Source organism: Neurospora tetraspora (assembly GCF_033439725.1).
Source record: "Neurospora tetraspora strain CBS 560.94 chromosome Unknown B0H65scaffold_6, whole genome shotgun sequence".
Classification (NCBI taxonomy): Eukaryota; Fungi; Ascomycota; class Sordariomycetes; order Sordariales; family Sordariaceae; genus Neurospora; species Neurospora tetraspora.
The window spans coordinates 3,567,899-3,584,350 of NW_026944388.1; the positions used below are offsets into that span (position 1 = coordinate 3,567,899).

Here is a 16,452-nt window from a genome sequence, read left to right on the forward strand (position 1 = left end):
GATTCGAACATAGAGGCAATTCATCAATTCGATTTCATTCCGAACTCCCGCTCCTAGAGGTAGAAATAGGACCACTCCTGTCATTCTGTTTTCTGGCGGCATCACATGAGCCCCTCAAGTAAACGAAAAAACCAGCGAAGTATCATAAACTACATCCATTTTTTATGACCATCATGACCAGCATCAATCATGTCATCATCTACTTAAACGACTTCACAACCTTCTCCAGCGCATCCACCAAAATATCCGCGTGCTTCTCCTGGAAAATCAACATGGGCCTCAACCTAACCGCGCTCTGCCCGCTTCCACCAATATTAACCCCAAACTTCTTCGCCCTCGCCAAAAACTCGTCTCTCCGCGGGGTATCAAACGCGATAAACGTTCCCTGCCCTTTACCCCTCAGATTCTCAAACTGGCCCGGATATTTCTGGGACAAACCCTCCAGCTTGCCGTACAGATACTCACCCACCTTAGCCGTGTTCTCCACCAGTCCCAAGCGTTCAATCTCCCCGATGATGGCCTTGAAAAGCAGCGCCCTGGCCGGGTCGCCCATCCACGTGTTGAATTGCCTGTAAGGCTTGTTGGGTCGCAGCTCCGGGTTGCCGAAGTAGTAACCGGCTGTCTGCGCCTTCTTGGAAAAGGTCACCATGTCGGGAGGGTCCTGCAGGTCCCAGTGGTCGTGCGCCCAGAATTTTCCTGTAGCACCAACGCCGGTTTGGACTTCGTCCACGATCAGGAGTACGTCGTGCTTTCTTGTGATAGCGCGCAGTCCCCTAAAGAAGGCGGGGGAGGCGTGGTTGTCGCCGCCCTCGGACTGGATGGGCTCCACAATGACGGCGGCGGGCGGGACGTGGTAAGTCGTGATCAAGCGCTCGACTTCATCCAGCGCCGCCTGCTCGGCCGCGGCGTTTTCCTCGGCGTGTTGATCGAGCGGGTACTTCAGGAGCGGGAAAGTAGCCTGCGGCCAGTCAAAGGCGGGGATGTCCAGCTTGTGGATGGGCTTGGAGCGGGTGGTAGACAGCGAGCCGAACAAGCGGCCGTGGAAACCGGTCTTGAAGGAGAGGATGGAAAGCGGGGTGGAGCCGGGGGGAGTTTGGTTGAGCATGGAGGATTCCATTTCCTCGGCGGTGAATTCCACCTGGGGGCCGCCGCGCTCCTTTTGCCGGCGCCACATGAAGGCGGCTTTGTAGGCGGTTTCGTTGGCGTCGGAGCCGGCCATGGCGGTGAAGACTTGGTTGAGCCCCTTGGGCGCGACCTTGAGGATGCCGGTCTTGAGAACGGAGGCCCAGTCCGTGGGGGGGAAGTTGCCGAGGGCGGGCCGGTTGATGATGCTGTTGATCATGGCGGAGCTGAGGGCGGCGTCGTGCAGGACCGGGTTGTTGTAGCCGATGGGGATGGAGGCGATTTGAGCGTAGCTGTTGGGGAGAATGGGATGTGGTTAGTATTCTGTGTTTTGATCTGGGACTCATGGGTCACTTACACATCGAGCAAAACATTGCCGTCAGGATCAGCAATGTAGTTGCCGACACTCTTCGGGTAATCAGTGAGCATGTTCAAGCTCCGAGTGTCAAAGACCTCATCAAGCTCTTTGATGGCCTCCTTAGCCTTGGGACCCGGGATCTCGGTCTTGACCGTAGGACCCTCGGGCTCCCAGTTGTCGTAGAATGATGATGCCATCTTGCTGGTAGAGGCAGTGAACTGGCGACGGGCAGAGAACTGGTGAACTGCGGAAACAGCAGCAGGGCGAACCGTCGAAGCAGTAGACACGGCACGCAAACCGCCGCTGTAGCTGCTCCTAAGAAGTCTCGAGGCCATATGGCGTCACTGATGGATGCTGGCGTGTTCGTCTTGAGATGGTTCTTATACCAATTCCCAAGTTCAAGTCCGTGGTGTCCAACCTATGATCACTTGTTTTGATTGTTGTGTAAGTCAATGATCTTGCAACCGGTTTATAACAACAAACAGAAAGAGGGATTGAGACTTACAGAAGTAACACGAAGCAAAGAGATAAGGTTCGGGGAAGCGGATGTGAGGTCCTCAGCTGATACCTGCAGGTAATTCGGAGAAGAGGAAGAAACGCCACTCACTTCAATGAGGCAGAAAGGAAAGGTACGATGTAGTAAACAGAGAGGAAGTAAGTGGCTATCGCCGGCTTATTTGTATACATGAGAGATGGGAAGCGGGGAAGCCGATATAGGACAGACGTCAAGACAGCATTGGGGACACAATTGGACGTACGTACATTAATTGGAGGTGATTAGCTAATTGGAATCTTGTGTCTATTCTAGACGTCTACTTACAGCCGCCCTGGCCGCCGCCTTGTCAACACGGGCAGGACACGAAGTGTTTTACGTACATGGAATGACCCAACGTCACGTACCCGACTATCAGCTATCGCTTAATATGGGCAAATATCCCGAGATCATCATGGTGAGGGACGAGGACGGACAAGCTTCCGACCACGGTAATGAAAACTATGGAACCGCTCCGTCCTTTGACCCGTTGCGCCGCGCCCTCCTTTGTCTTTGTGCCGCCGACTGCAGATAACTCGTACCTTTTCTCCTCTCAGTAGACTATCCTTTCCCGTTACCCTGTGATCAGTCTCCCTTGTTATCACCGCGTGAATGGTAGTAGAAGAAGACAAGAGTCTCGTTATCTGTGCCATATCACAACATCCTAGCTATCAGTCAACTGCGTCATCTCCAGCCTATCAGATCATTGTCTTTGACCCCGCCGAGTTCCACTGAACCCCGCTGGAATCGGGGGACCTGCCGTCTCTGCTCCAACTCCATCCCGGACCCAAGCTTCCTCCACACATTCATAACTCCACTCATAATCAGATGCTATTATCAATGTGTTGATCCAACAGTATTTCCTAGAACCTGCTTAACGGCTTCACGTAGAAACTTCAAAAACTACCACATACAAGAATGTTGCGCTGTTGTTATAATGTTTCCAAACAATGATGTTGAAAACTCAGAGCAGAGTAACATGATTAAAGTGTGACGCTAAACATAAGGTCCACTCCCCTTGAGTATCTAATAACGCCAAACAATTTCTCAGGAAGAGAACAGCTCAAGCAAGAATTTGAAGAACGACTCAACAATATTCCCGCTAGCTACTGCCTTCCGGTTCTTCTTTTGGTTGAGGAGGCTGTAAACCGGCTGACTCGGCAATGCTCTTCCACATCTCCTTCTCCCGATATAGTCGATCTACCTCTTGTTTGAGCTTGTCGTTGGACTGACTTAGTTCCTGGATGGCCTGCTCCGTAAGCAGTTTCTCCAACGTCCACTTTTCGATGTTCTGGGTCTCATTCTCCTTCAGCTGAGTGATGAACTGAACAGCGCGCTGAAGGATGGATCCCTTGTTCTTCTCGCATCCGGGAACAATTTTCGCAAGCTCGTTGATACCTTCGTTGATAGTCTCGCGACGTCGTCTCTCCACTGTTGTCTTCGTTAACAATATTCTAGATCCGTTAGTTGGTAACGAACACCTACCTTCTTTGTGGTTGTCCTTCCTCATCTTGTGCCACTCTTCACTGCCAACAGCCGGCTTGGGCGGGAGATGCGTTCCCCATTTTGGCGGTTCAGGTTGTACACCGTTGGCCGGTGGGAGAGATGCCTGAGGGGTCATAGGCGGCAGTCCGTCTGGCTGGTTCACGGGAGACGGGTTGTGATAGGCATTCTCGTCATGATGCTGCATCTCTGGTCCTGGCGGCGGAGGCGCAAAAGTCTCCTCAGTTGGTGGAGGGACATGAAGAGTGGGATACATGTTGAGAGCGGCGGCGGCAGTGTTAGTAGCGCTGTTCGCATCGGCCGTGTCTGTGTGATCCGAGGCGGCCTGCGCCAGCGCATTGAAATCGTCGGCGCTGACATGATCATGGGCTGCTTGGGCGATGCTAACAGCATTCTCGAGGAATGCCTCTGGCTCGGGGACTGCCATTGTCGCAGGTGGAACACCGCGCTTGTTTCTGCGAGAATCGGGCGAAGCAGACTCGGATGCGCGCTTTCGCTTCTGTCCTGGTGTGTTGGAGAGGTCTGTGAGGTCGGGATGCTCCATAGCAATAGGAGCAGCCATTTTGATCTCTCAAAGGAACTAAAGGATGCTGGTACCTCATAGTCAGTAACAATAGTCAACGGAAGGCATGGGTCATTTTGCGTGTTTTCAATGCCTCATCTTCAACCCCAATTTTAGACGCAAGCAACACCAACAACTTGGGAAACCAAGAAGGCAGTCGTTAACTTCACGATCCAAAACGCATGTTCGCTTGGCAAGCACTTGCTTGGTAGTTATCGTGACAATGATGGGTCTTTGGGCAGAACTCCATGGTGGTTGCGGTTTGCATGCGACAAAATCAACGCGTCGCTACGCTGATACTGGCTAGGCAGCCAAACAGGTCCCAATGTGAAGAGGATTGAGTGTGGTGATCTCCGTCGACCGTCCGCAAACGTTGCGCAAGCCCTATACGAAGCTGCATCCATGTTCATGATGCGACAAGTAGGATCGATCAAGGACTTGATGGTTTGTATGGAGAAGATGATGTTTTCTCGATCCATGTCGCCTCTGGTTTTGTACAAAAACGACGCCGGTCGCATGGTTCGGGAGAACAGCAAGAGTCTTTCGAGACTTGACGGCGATTTGTGAAGCCTGCATTGACCAGCCAGGACTCCATTCGTGTTGATGGGGAAAGGCAGACGGGATCGTGAAGCAAATACCTTGACTAGAGGTTTTGGTGGTCGGGACGCTTAGGATTCTTAGGAGGTCGAGGTCATGTGCAAAACTCGTGACTGCGTGAATCAGGACTTGGACCCATCCAACGCTTCCAGGTTCGAGGAAACAAGCACCAACAACAACGCAAAAAAGAAACCTGGGCATAAAGAGAAAGATGTTTATCAATCGATTTAACTTGAAAAACGTACCGGTTATTTGAAGAAAATCAGTTTCGAATCTTGCGTTCGTCAGGCTTAACAAAGCGTCTTTTTCGAAGTTGATCTGGAGAAAGTCATGTGAGCTGAGCGAGAGGCAGCGAGGAGGTCGAGCCGCCGGCTTGTATAAAAAAGACTAGAGGCACACCTTGCTGTGCACGGACCATGCGCAATGCTCAAGTGGCATGCTGAATGCCCGAATGCCCATTCCCCGGTCAACTCACCCCTCGTCCCCACTGTTTTCACTTGGAAGTCTCCCCCATCTTTCTACTATGTACACAACACCCCTGGCTCTCTCACATCTTTTGAGGGCATGGTTTGGCAACACATAACATGTCAAATCAAAGTGTGAGAGTGGCACCTTGGAGGCGTTCGAGGACTCTACCGGGTAGCACATGTGCGGCCTCCTAATGCCATTCCAGGCACGTGCGCCCAAATAATACGACCCCAATCCTCCCATTTGCCTGCCTTTTCCACTTGACCAATTCCCATCCTGGTGAACCCAGGAAGTGAGAGTATGGCTGTCTATCTCTGGGCTGTGCGTGCCGGGGCATGATATTGAAATCAGTTGCCTTCTTGCTACAGATTCCGATGCACAGGACAGCCCCGTGCCTGACTGCAAAGGCCCGTTGGTTATCGTGAATGCAACGACTCAATCACACCCCAGGTCCGCCGCGGGTCACTAACTTCTCTTTTTCTCACAATGCCGTTGAGGCCTCTAAGATGACAGTGTGAGACAGGTCGGCACATGATTTGGGTGACTGTGATCACGAGCACGAGCATCTGACCCTCCATCAACATCACTCCCTCTGCGGACAAGTTTGAGACCAAAAGTGGAAAGGTGGCAGCCTTTTGAGTTCACCAGGCTGCCGTGAGTATTTGGAAGGCTACCATGCCGAACTTCCACCTGTGTCGGTCTTTCACCACGTTAAGCATGTAAACGCCTCATCATGTAAAAACCAAAGGCATTAAGGAACTACGCAGTGCGCACATGCTTATCAGTCGAAGCTTGTCATACGAATCACAGTCCTAACCTGTATGATGCTACTATGAGGCCCTTACAAAGCTTCTGTAGCAAAATCGAAGGGTATTTCTTTCTTTCATAAGATTCGAGGCATCTCGAAAATATCTTATAACCAATATGTATAAGCAGATAACGACTGTTGATTGTACTGCTGTCGTTCTTTGTCGCCAATGCGCGAGAGTAAACGCGGTACGTACCGCTAAGAGGTGACCCACTCAGTAGGCTTTATGCAACTTGTGCAGCACTACCTAGCTCACCTAATGTGGGGAAGTGGGGTAACCAATGGACGTTGACATCAGTGGGGTACCCGCTCCCGCGCTGTGCCACGGGACTGACACACTGAAAGCAGGCCCGGCTCCGTGGCCGTTGAGGTTCATCTTCGTCCCATCACTGACTTTATCCGGCATCCGTATATCCCGTGTATCAACCAACGTAGCACCCGCTTCTTCTTTCATCCCGTCTTGTCTTTTTGGACTCTGACAACAGAGATATCTCCGGACTTTTGAGCTCCAACTCTACCCGGAACACCATCTTGGCGATTCACCTGTGTCTTGGCCAAGATGGCAGATCATGAAGCCTCCAAGATAAACCATGATAACCATCTACTGCTGGTAAGTTGCCCCTTCATCTCCTTCAGACCGTTGTATATATACTAATCATCAGCTCGACTTCACCTACAGGATCAACCACTGCTCCGTCTGCCATACGAACTCCTCCGCAAGAATTTCCGATCCGCCCACTTCACAGTCGAGAAAGAGTCGACAACCCTCAACAAACTTCTCAAGGAGACAGCGAAAAGATCCCTCGACAGCAAGACATCGCCCGAAGATGTCGTCAAGAACCTGGATGCCATGATCGCCAAGATGCGCGGCATGAAGCGCAAGCTGTCAACGTACGCCGACGAGGAAACACGGCTCTACAAGCAGCTTGATGCTCGTGTGGCCCATCTGCGCGAGCTCTCGGACATGCATTCGGTTGAAGATGTTAAATACGAGGCCTGGTCCAGGAAACGGCTGGATCGACTGCTGGTCGACTACATGCTACGGCACGGATACAACACTTCAGCCCAGGCCCTAGCAAACGAGCGCCAGATGCACGACTTGGTAGACGTGGAAACATTCCTGACAATGAGCAAGATCCGCGAGTCTCTTGAGAACGGCAGCGTCGCCGAGGCGTTGGCCTGGTGCAACGACAACAAGAAGGAGCTTCGAAAGTTACAGGTAGGACGACACACACAACCCCGTTCTCCCAGTCAACCCTCATACCACACTCTGCTAACCCTTCCCCGTCAATTTCCAGTCCAGCCTCGAATTCCTCCTCCGCTGCCAACAATACATCGAGCTCCTGCGCATCAACACCATATCCAAATCCGTCGAAGCCATCGCTCACGCCAAGAAATACATCGCCCCCTTCCAAGAGCAATACCCCGACGAAGTCCGCGAAATGGCCGCCCTTCTCGCCCACCGACCCACCGACAAAGACCTCCCCCCCAAATACGCCGCCTGGTACAGTCCCGACCGCTGGTCCAAGCTCGCGTCCACCTTCGTCGAAGCGCATAACAAGCTGCTCGGCCTGCCCACTTTTCCCTTGCTACACACAGCCCTGTCCTCAGGCTTATCAGCCCTCAAAACGCCCGCCTGCCACGGCACGCAAAAGACGACTTCCTCCTCGCAGCCGGGCCACAGCCAGACGAGCATGACGAGCAGCGTGTGCCCGATCTGCTCGATCGAGCTGAACGAGCTGGCCAAGAACGTGCCGTATGCGCACCACAGCAAGAGTCATCTGGATAATGACTTGCTGCTGTTGCCGAACGGGCGCGTGTACGGACAGGCGAAGCTGGATGAGTATGCGGCTAAGGCGGGGCTGGCGGAGGGGCAGGTCAAGGATTTGGTTACGGGTGAGGTGTACTCAAGGGCGGCGTTGAAGAAGGTTTTTGCGTGAGAGGGCACTGCGGTTGCGGTTCCAGCCGCGGGCAGCGGCGGCATACTTTCTTTCTTTTATGTGCTTACTTTTGGTTTCATGCGTCGGGGGTTTTGAGGCGTATAATACGGCGCGGGCTAACTAACGGTTATTATTTACGGGTGTTTCGGGGGGTTTTATCATTAATGTGGCCCCTCAGGGGTGAGGAAACCAAAATTTGGGGGATTATTATTATTATTAGTCTGGTTCCAGTCTGGACTACTTTCGGGGAAAGAGACGCAACAGCGCAGCAAACAGCTTGGGAATGGTTATGGATGGGGGATAATTGCGTTGGCTTCTATATCAATATGCTAGGACGGGAAGATGGCAAGGTGGTAAGATGGTAAGATTGGGGATAAGATACGCGGCATACAGTACACACACAGACATACGCATATGAGCCCAAAACAGCGTTGCCATTATCATAGGAACATTATACAAATTTAATGACTTTCATGACATGGGCTTGCAAGTTGAATGTTAATACCCGTGCGTATGTATTCAGAACGTCAGGGGCACAACAGTCATTAATAAAACCAGGCTTCTTTTGTGTTAAAAATCATTTATAAGGTGTGGATAAATGAGAAGCGCCGCCCATTTTACCGGTGTTTCTCTCCTCTGATTCCCATTTTCGCCAGTGTAAAACAAAGCAAGAAGTTAAAACGTAAAAGTATAAACCACACGAGTGTAATGTAAGCGCTAATGGACTAGTATACAACCAAAAAACAGCTGAAATCGAAATCAAACCAGGACATAGCTGGCTTTCGCTGGGGTAGAGTGTGTAAAGAGGTAGATAGTGCTGAAGTCTTAGGGGAAGTAAGTTGGCGAGTTGTCTGGATCGCTTCCATCTCTTTTTTTCTTTGTCGTCCCATCAGTTGGTTTCTTTCCTGGGGTTATTATGCATTGCCACGCCGTCGTGTATGCATAAAGGCAAGCTATCCATCGTTCTTTTTAGAGAGCACGCACCACTCCATCACGCATAAAAACAACGACGACGATAACGCATATAGGAAGACCCAAAAGATATAAAAGTTTTTGACAACGGAGACCAAGAAAAAAATAGAGCGCAAAAAAAAAGTAGGGGGACATAATAACACAACCAGCACATTTCAACTCCTTTGACCCATGCATCGCATCCCATCTCATCTATCCACACACACACACACTTCCTCCCAGCCTTACATACCCCTCACACACTCAAACTCACCAGGGATTCCCTTCTTGCCTGTAACGTCGGTGGATTGGGTCCCATACCAGCGGTGGCGCTGGAGGAGGACGTAGTACCAGCACAGGGTTAAGAGGATGTAGATGATGTACAAACCTAGGAGGACGATGATGACGATGACGTACCACCCTAGGAGGATGATGATGATGATGTACCACCAACCCATGAGGAGGACGAGGAGGAGGAGGACGAAAAGGATCAGCAGGATGTCCCGACTAAGAGACGCTTGTTGTTGTTTGAACCCATCCATCCCCTCCAACCACCGTCATATTAGAGCCCGCCGCCGGATGCTTCTAGCCTCGATTGGCGCTGCTATTGTTGGAGTTGCCGAACGCGAACTGGCCGAACACACCACCTCCGCCGCCGGGCGTCATCGGTCCGAGGTTGCCCATCGCCGCCGCACCACCGTTGGTGTTGTGCGAGGCGGCAGCGGCAGCCTGCGCAGCGACGGCCGCTTGAGCCGCGTTGGCGCCCGCAGCCGCGAGCGCACCGGCGAGGTTCACCGAAGCACCGTTGGGCGTGCTGGGGGTTCCGTTCTGCGCACCGTTTTGCTGCTGCCCAGTTGCTGAGCTCTCGGCGTTGGCGCTGTTATTGTTGTTATTGCTAGCAGTCGCGGCTGCCGTGTTAAGACTGGGAAGGCTAGCAACGACGGAAAAATCGGGGATGCCGAGACCCCAGACCTTGCCGACGTGCTCGCCACCGATATCTCCGTTGAAGATGCGCTTCCGTAGCTCGAAGAAGACCTTGCCGGTGATAAGGCTGTCACTGCCCGCCTGGTGTGCACTTCCCACGCGCTTAACCTTGAGAGTGTCGGCGATGTGTTCAAGACCTGATTTCTGCTCGAACTTTTGAAGGATTTCGGCCGCGCCCGGATCGTTGGGGGTCAGCGCACCGCTGTTGTACTGCTTGATAGCGTGTTTCATGAGGTGCTTAACATCATATGTTGACGGGAAATAAAGCTTCATGATCTGATCAAACTCGACCTCGTCGTTAGGAAGCTGAGCACAGATTAGAAGCTTTGTAAGGTATCCAAAGTCGTAGCCACCGTGGAAGCTGATCCAGCGCACGTCTTCGAAACACACTAAGCCGGATGGGATAAGCAGCGCGGCGAACTCCTTGGGGTCGATGCCGTCCCGCTCAAGTAGGCTGAAGTCGATACCGGCTTGCTGCAGAGACTCGATCGAGGTCTGGTTAAACATGTCCTCCTTAAGAGAAAATTTAAAGTTGAACTGCCACGCGAAGGGAAACGGCCCCTGTTGGTTGGCCGCCCTTTTTCCTGCGAGATCCATAGAATCGGTCGAGTTTGGTCGTGCAGGGGGTTGCTCGCCGTCTTCGTTGAATAGGGCGATGCCGATCTGGATGACCTTCAACATGTCGACGTTGGTCCTGAGACATTGGTAATGGTAGTCGCTCTTTCCCCTAAAACCTCCCATCGGTCTCGACACGACGCCGGGAAACTCGGTGTCCTAAAAAGAAGCCCAACCCACGTTAGCCATTTCCAAGCTCTCCTCTCCCAGTAAGGGGGTAACTGCAGTCCCACCATAGCAATGTACGGATACTTGTCCACCAAGTCTCTCAGTATGGCCATCTCCTCGTTCAAGTTGTACTTCCACACCTCTCGTATCCGGCTCTTGCTCTGCGATCGCGTGACATGGTCGGCGAGGGCACCGTGACCCTGTTGTGGTGCGTGTTGCATGTGCTGTTGGTGCTGGGCATGCTGGGCGTGTTGCGAGTGTTGGGCCGTCTGTTGCTGGGCCTGCTGTTGATGTTGTTGTTGGGACTGCTGTTGTTGCTGAAGTTGGGCCCCGTGCTGGAACCCCATCCTCGCAGCATGGCTCGCCAGCCCCGAGTCTCCCCCCACATTGAAGCCGCCGCCACCAGCATTTAGTCCCCCGCCTAGGCCTAATAGGTTGCTATTTGCCGAAAAGGGGTTCACTTGGGCGTTCTGGTTGAGGTAGGCGGGGTTTCCTGCCAGTTGCGGAGGATGGCTTGCCGTGTGCTGGCCGTGTGTAGGAAACTGCTGATGATAGGGCGAAGGTCCGCTGGGGAACCTGTTGAGGGGTGGAGGAGGCATCGCGGAAGAGCGACAGCCAGTGGACGGGTTTGATGCTATACGTCTATCGTGATATCGGACTTGTGGAAGTTGGTCTTAGAAGGTCGAGCCGTGTATGCACCATTCCTGACCAGGCGCTGCTCTGAGGGATGACGGAGGGGCGGCCGGGCGCTCAGTCGGCGGTGGAATCGGCCAATGTGGGCTGGATAATATCGTCGTGGTGGATGGCAGACAATCGGTACGACTGCGGTCGAGGGGAACGAGTACGGAGGGGTACAGCCTGGAAAGTTTAAGATGTTAAGTTCTGTGGTGCGTGTTGACAGATTTCGTCGGACGGGTCGAAAGCTGGTCGAGTGCTGTGCGTTCGTGTATCTGGTGCACGGTCGAAGGCTGTCAACAGCAGTTGCTATCTGACTTGTTTCGGGCGGGCAGGTTCGCTCAACCGCTCCAGTTCCAGTTGCAGTGTTGAATGGAAGGTTGGAGGCGCCGAGGCGGCAGGCTGTTGATCGCACGGGCCACCAGGAGCACAGGTACAAGCAGGTATGTACGTACCTTTCCTTGACTGGGCGCACGAGCCAGCTACGGTTGCAGTGTTCCCCACGAAGGGGACGAGGCCCCTTTCTGCCGCCAAGGACAGGGTTGGGGGTGGTGGTGCGGGTGCGGGTGCCTGTTACACACTGGGCAGTCGCACTGGCCAAGCACGTCGGGTGCGGCGACAAGGTCGTCGACGTCGCCAAACCAATTGAAGCCGATCTGGTGTGAAGCCATTCCCGCATCGACGTTAACAAGCAATTGCCGTCTCCAAAATGCGCGTCACACGGTGAGCCTCGCTTATGACTACAAGTACCAGCTTTGCGATTCCTAACAACAACGAAAGAGTTCTCCGCGCCGTCCCCAAGAACCCCACGGGGTTCAACATCAGCGAGTTCCGTAGAGCTGCCCGTGTGCCCGAACACGATCCTTGGACCAAGAAGTGAGTACAGACAGTTTCGACGCTGTGCTCTTGGAGGAAGTTTTGATAACCAACACGAGACCCCCCGCTCCCCGAAAACAGCGAGTCCTGGCGTACCACCGGCCAATTCTCCCGCGCCGAACGCTTCAAGGGCGCTCTTCCTGGCTTTGGCACCGCCTCCGTCGCCTTTGCTATTTACTGCGTCTACGAGCATCTCTTTCTCAAGGATGAGCACCACCACGATGGTACTGCGTCCGCCGTCACTGCGCACTGAGATATAGACGGGGATGGACATGGAGATGGAAATGGAGATGGAGAAGAGTGTCTGAGTCGGACTGGGTGGATCCGGGTGATATTCAGAGGGGGGCAGGGCGTTGATATGGGGTATACATGAACAAACGACAAACAGGACGCCTACAAACGCCAGATATCATAGATAACTGGCAGCCGAGCTCTGGTTGAAAGAGCTTCACCAGAGAAGTCTATCTCGGATGGCGGGAAAGATACAGAAGAGGAACATGACAGTACCATACATAAGACGGGGAGGCTCTTACGGGAGGGCGGGGCTATAATAGACTGGTCTCCAACAGAACATAAATATCATTACATCGAAGTGATGGAGACTTCCAGGGTCATATGGTTCCTGGTTATGCGTATGTAACAATTTACTTCCCAAATACTTCAACGAGACAGCCGTAACGTTAGACATGCTTGCCACCAGGGGGTATAAGTAGACATCTTTGTACCTATAAACATCAAACAGTGAATTTAGAAAGGGAACCCAGCACTTTTATATACATTATCTGTCTTTTTACATGCTTCTGTGTTGACCTTGATCGGTCTCCTCATTGTCCACTTCATCCCGACATCATAAAAACCCTTTCTCTCTCTCTCCTCCCTTGAAAACCCTCCCGAACTACCTAGTGCCAACCCCCCCATTCTGGTATATCTATCATCTTAGCATTTAACGAAATGGTATCTGTTTCAACGGAACCCACAGACACACACAATGCAAAAAAGAAACAAAACCCAGAGTCTAGCCCGCGGTGGCTAGGTCATGCTAAATGTTGTTGTCATCCACGGCCATTACTCAAAAAAAAAAAGCAAAAACAAAAGCCAAAAGGCAAAGTCATAAAAGCCCTTGAAACGCCACATCAACTGGAGGGAAACGACAACAGCTTTTACAAGCCGATGCCATTGATCAAATCCAAACATCCCTCGACCGCCACCTCCAACTCGCCCACGCGCTCCTTCAGGTGCCTGTTCTCGTCACGCAGCAAGCCGACCGTGTCCCAGGCCATGCTGGCGTCCTGGCCCTTGCAGTTCATGCAGCCCTCCGAGCCGGGCGCGATGCCCCTGATGATCTTCTGGAACGCGCTCATCTGGGTGCCCACGATCTTGGGCTTGGGCGTGGTCGGGACCGGGGGAGGGGGGCCCATGGATCTTCTCTTGTTGGTGACGCTTATGTTCCGCTGCAGGGCTGACGCCGACGCCGTTACCGACGGGGCGGGGCTGTTGACGATGCTCATGGTACCATCAAAACCGCCACCAGGAATGATGGGGCTGCGGCACCGCGCGGAGAACACGCTCTCGCTCTCGGCGACGCTGTCGGTGTCGGTCGAGTACGAGTAGTCCGTCTTGATGGTGCTGGTGCTCTCGCGCCACTTGCGCCGGGCTTGGTAGTCGGCGTCGACGCCGAGGTCCTCCGACACGACGCTGCACTCGGACATGATGGTCGACGTGCGCTGCGGGACGGGACGGAACTTGCTGCGCTCGAAGGCGACCTCGTCCATCAGCTTCTGGATGGCCTGCTCGTGCTCTGAAGCCTTGCGCGCCATGCCCTCGAGCTGCATCTTCAGGTGCTGGGCGCGCGTCTCGGCTGCTTCGATCTCATCGCGCTGGGCGGACTTCTCGGCTTCCAGGTCGCGGACGGCGATCACGCGCTCGCGGTAGGCGGCTTGCATCTTGGTAAGCAGCCCGATGGCGTTGGCCTGCAGGTTCTTGTAGGCGGCCGAGGAGGAGGTGTCAGCGGTGGGGGCAGCCCCGTTGGGAGGGAACAGGGCGGCCTCGATGTCGAGGTTGCAGAGCTCGTCGTCGACGGCCGGGCCGGAGGGCGCCGGGCCCGGCGTGAACTTATGCGTGATGGCCGATATGAGCCGGGAGGTGACGTTGCCCTTGGGCGTGGATGGCTCATGCATGCTGCTGCGGTTGCTGAACTGGCTGGCGTTGGTCCCGCTTCTACGCGACCTTGTGGGCGTCTTGTCCATGGAGGTGTCGCCGTCGCGAACGGAGCCGGTCAGGGACTGACCATCCGCCGCCTTGGTGCTGCGGGCTGTTAAGGTGGGAGCCATTCCCAATGCTTCTGCTGCTGCCGAGCCCGAGCTGTTGAGCCAGTCGGCAAACCCTCCTTGGGAACTGTCCGGTTGCTCCGAGGAGGAGGCGGGCTGGTTTCCGGTGCCGAAGGTGAGGGCGATCAGGTTGGGGAACGAGTTCCCGCGGCGATGTTTGTTAGGACCCGAGCCCGACTCAGCGTCTTGCTCGGAAAAGCCGCTGTGGTACTCTTGCAAGGGGGGGAAGGAGGGGGCTGGGACGATGATGGTCGAGGCTGGGCGAGGCGGTGGAGTGGGAACTACGCGCGGCTTCTCAGGTACTCTTGGGGGGACGACGTTGTGCTCTGAACTGACGGATCTGATCTTGTCCAGAGATCCTCGCAGGGCTAGGGCTTTGGGAGGAGGTGTTGGACGTGCAATGGGGCGTTGGGGAGGCGGTAAGTCTCTTGCTGGCTGCGAGGGGGGCAGAGCAGGATTGGGTCTAAGGGGCATGATGCAGTAAGGTTTGGAATGCCGCAGTATCCCTGGAGGTCCCGTGTGTTTTCTCCTGTGTCTCCCCTGGTAGTCCCTGGTAGGCGAATCTAGCCGTTGTTGGTCTGGCCGGCCGGGTTATTGTTTTGTTTGGCGGGGCCGGAGTGTTTCTTTTAAGTCCAGGCGACCGAATGTCCGGCTCCTCTACCGCCGTATTATTCTAGGAATACGGAGGGCCAATGTGTACAATATGTGGATGATCTCTGGGACTGATGCCAGTTTCGACGCCAAAGCAGGACAATGGAATGCAACAAGCTTCCACAGCTTCCACGGTGTGTAGTTGAGGTGGAATCGGTGGCAATTGGTGGCGGGGATCCTAAGTCGTGTTTTTGTTTCCAAGAGGGGGAGTTCCTTGCGTCGAAGGTGAACTCGAGTCGGGCTTCGAAGATGTGCGGAGGTGGACGGGGCGAAGAGTAGTTTATGCTGGCGTGCCGTGGTCTCATGCGCTCATTTCAGGGGTCCAAAGTCTTGACCGATATATTGCTCCGGAGAGGTGTAGACCGATGTAGGCGCACGAGATCAGATGCTATCGTCCGAACAGGCGGGTTGGGTGAAATGGGAGTCGAACCTGGACGGTGATAGAGGAAAAGAATTTGTCGATAACCAAAGCCATTCAAGAATCGAAACCAAGGGAAAATATCAAGGGGTAGACCCGAAGAAAAAAAAACCTAAACAAGGTCCAACGGTCTGGAGAAGTTTGAACCGAAGCGAGGTCCCGTTCTCCCCTTTTTTTGGTGATTGCGCGCACGCGGCGGCACCACCACACCCACCAGTCCACCACCACTGAATGGGGGCCACCACCGTCCGCAACAGGGATCGCGGGATAGGAGACACAGCCAAGGCGGACGCACCTTTCAATGAACTCCAGGGGTTCGCTAACCCTTCCTGTTCTCTTTTCCGTTTTCCGGGGTCGTGAAGAAGCTAGAGATTCCCAACCTTCTTTTTCGAAGCCTTGGCAACCTGACGTCTGCAGAACCGACAAGGATCCCGCCGATTGGTCCGGCCCCGGCACTGCGGACTGCGGCACCGTGGCACGCACTTGGCACGCACTTGGCAAAAAAGCAAGTGCATTGTAACTTGTGCACCATCACCGCATTTTGAAGACTTCATTATTTCTGAGCATTTTTCTACGATTCTTTCCTCAAAAACAATCCTCACGGTGTTTCCATTGCTTGGGCAGTTTTCCCATATGCTTACAGCTTTTCATTTTATCTTCAACATTGTGCCGCCCTATGCCCACGTGGGCTGTTGCGGAAAGTTGAATCGGACCTGCCGAGTATCAGACGGTCCCGTCGTGGGTCTGTGCAATTTCATCGGCCCCAGAAATCGACAAAATGTTCAAATTGACGAGTTTCATCCAACTGGCATTTCCACTCACAAGCAGTCCACTATGTACACACAGCATATCTCGGAACGATCGTCACGAGAAGACATCCCCAGAAGAAGCAGGATT

The 16,452-nt window shown here is 53.7% G+C and overlaps 6 protein-coding genes across 6 annotated transcripts; 2 read left to right on the forward strand and 4 right to left on the reverse strand.

Moving 5' to 3' along the window:
• Positions 1 to 10: 10 nt before the first annotated feature.
• B0H65DRAFT_276925 (aminotransferase class-III-domain-containing protein) lies at positions 11 to 2,120 on the reverse strand. Its single transcript, XM_062822825.1, has 2 exons — positions 1,481 to 2,120; positions 11 to 1,415 (listed from the first exon to the last, which is right to left on the reverse strand). Exons 1-2 carry the CDS (start codon positions 1,813 to 1,815, stop codon positions 200 to 202), a joined length of 1,551 nt encoding a protein of 516 aa, XP_062679899.1. The 5' UTR covers positions 1,816 to 2,120; the 3' UTR covers positions 11 to 199.
• A 769-nt stretch (positions 2,121 to 2,889) lies between these two features.
• On the reverse strand, positions 2,890 to 4,302 carry B0H65DRAFT_276973 (uncharacterized protein). The gene is made up of 3 exons (XM_062822826.1): positions 4,172 to 4,302; positions 3,498 to 4,105; positions 2,890 to 3,443 (listed from the first exon to the last, which is right to left on the reverse strand). Exons 2-3 carry the CDS (start codon positions 4,075 to 4,077, stop codon positions 3,115 to 3,117), a joined length of 909 nt encoding a protein of 302 aa, XP_062679900.1. The 5' UTR covers positions 4,078 to 4,105; positions 4,172 to 4,302; the 3' UTR covers positions 2,890 to 3,114.
• Positions 4,303 to 6,326: 2,024 nt separating this feature from the next.
• On the forward strand, positions 6,327 to 8,370 carry B0H65DRAFT_474101 (CTLH/CRA C-terminal to lish motif domain-containing protein). The gene is made up of 3 exons (XM_062827231.1): positions 6,327 to 6,560; positions 6,630 to 7,169; positions 7,249 to 8,370. Exons 1-3 carry the CDS (start codon positions 6,510 to 6,512, stop codon positions 7,888 to 7,890), a joined length of 1,233 nt encoding a protein of 410 aa, XP_062679901.1. The 5' UTR covers positions 6,327 to 6,509; the 3' UTR covers positions 7,891 to 8,370.
• Positions 8,371 to 9,240: 870 nt separating this feature from the next.
• B0H65DRAFT_277014 (CCR4-NOT transcription complex subunit 7) lies at positions 9,241 to 11,624 on the reverse strand. Its single transcript, XM_062822827.1, has 2 exons — positions 10,674 to 11,624; positions 9,241 to 10,599 (listed from the first exon to the last, which is right to left on the reverse strand). Exons 1-2 carry the CDS (start codon positions 11,205 to 11,207, stop codon positions 9,427 to 9,429), a joined length of 1,707 nt encoding a protein of 568 aa, XP_062679902.1. The 5' UTR covers positions 11,208 to 11,624; the 3' UTR covers positions 9,241 to 9,426.
• Positions 11,625 to 11,992: 368 nt separating this feature from the next.
• On the forward strand, positions 11,993 to 12,412 carry B0H65DRAFT_551357 (NADH:ubiquinone oxidoreductase 10.6kD subunit; the record flags this gene model as incomplete). Its single annotated transcript, XM_062829801.1, has 3 exons — positions 11,993 to 12,006; positions 12,064 to 12,159; positions 12,241 to 12,412. The coding sequence occupies 3 exons, from the start codon at positions 11,993 to 11,995 to the stop codon at positions 12,410 to 12,412; spliced, it is 282 nt and encodes a 93-aa protein (XP_062679903.1).
• A 786-nt stretch (positions 12,413 to 13,198) lies between these two features.
• B0H65DRAFT_277028 (uncharacterized protein) lies at positions 13,199 to 15,100 on the reverse strand. The gene has a single exon (XM_062822828.1). It carries the CDS (start codon positions 14,958 to 14,960, stop codon positions 13,320 to 13,322), a length of 1,641 nt encoding a protein of 546 aa, XP_062679904.1. The 5' UTR covers positions 14,961 to 15,100; the 3' UTR covers positions 13,199 to 13,319.
• Between the last annotated feature and the right edge of the window lie 1,352 nt (positions 15,101 to 16,452).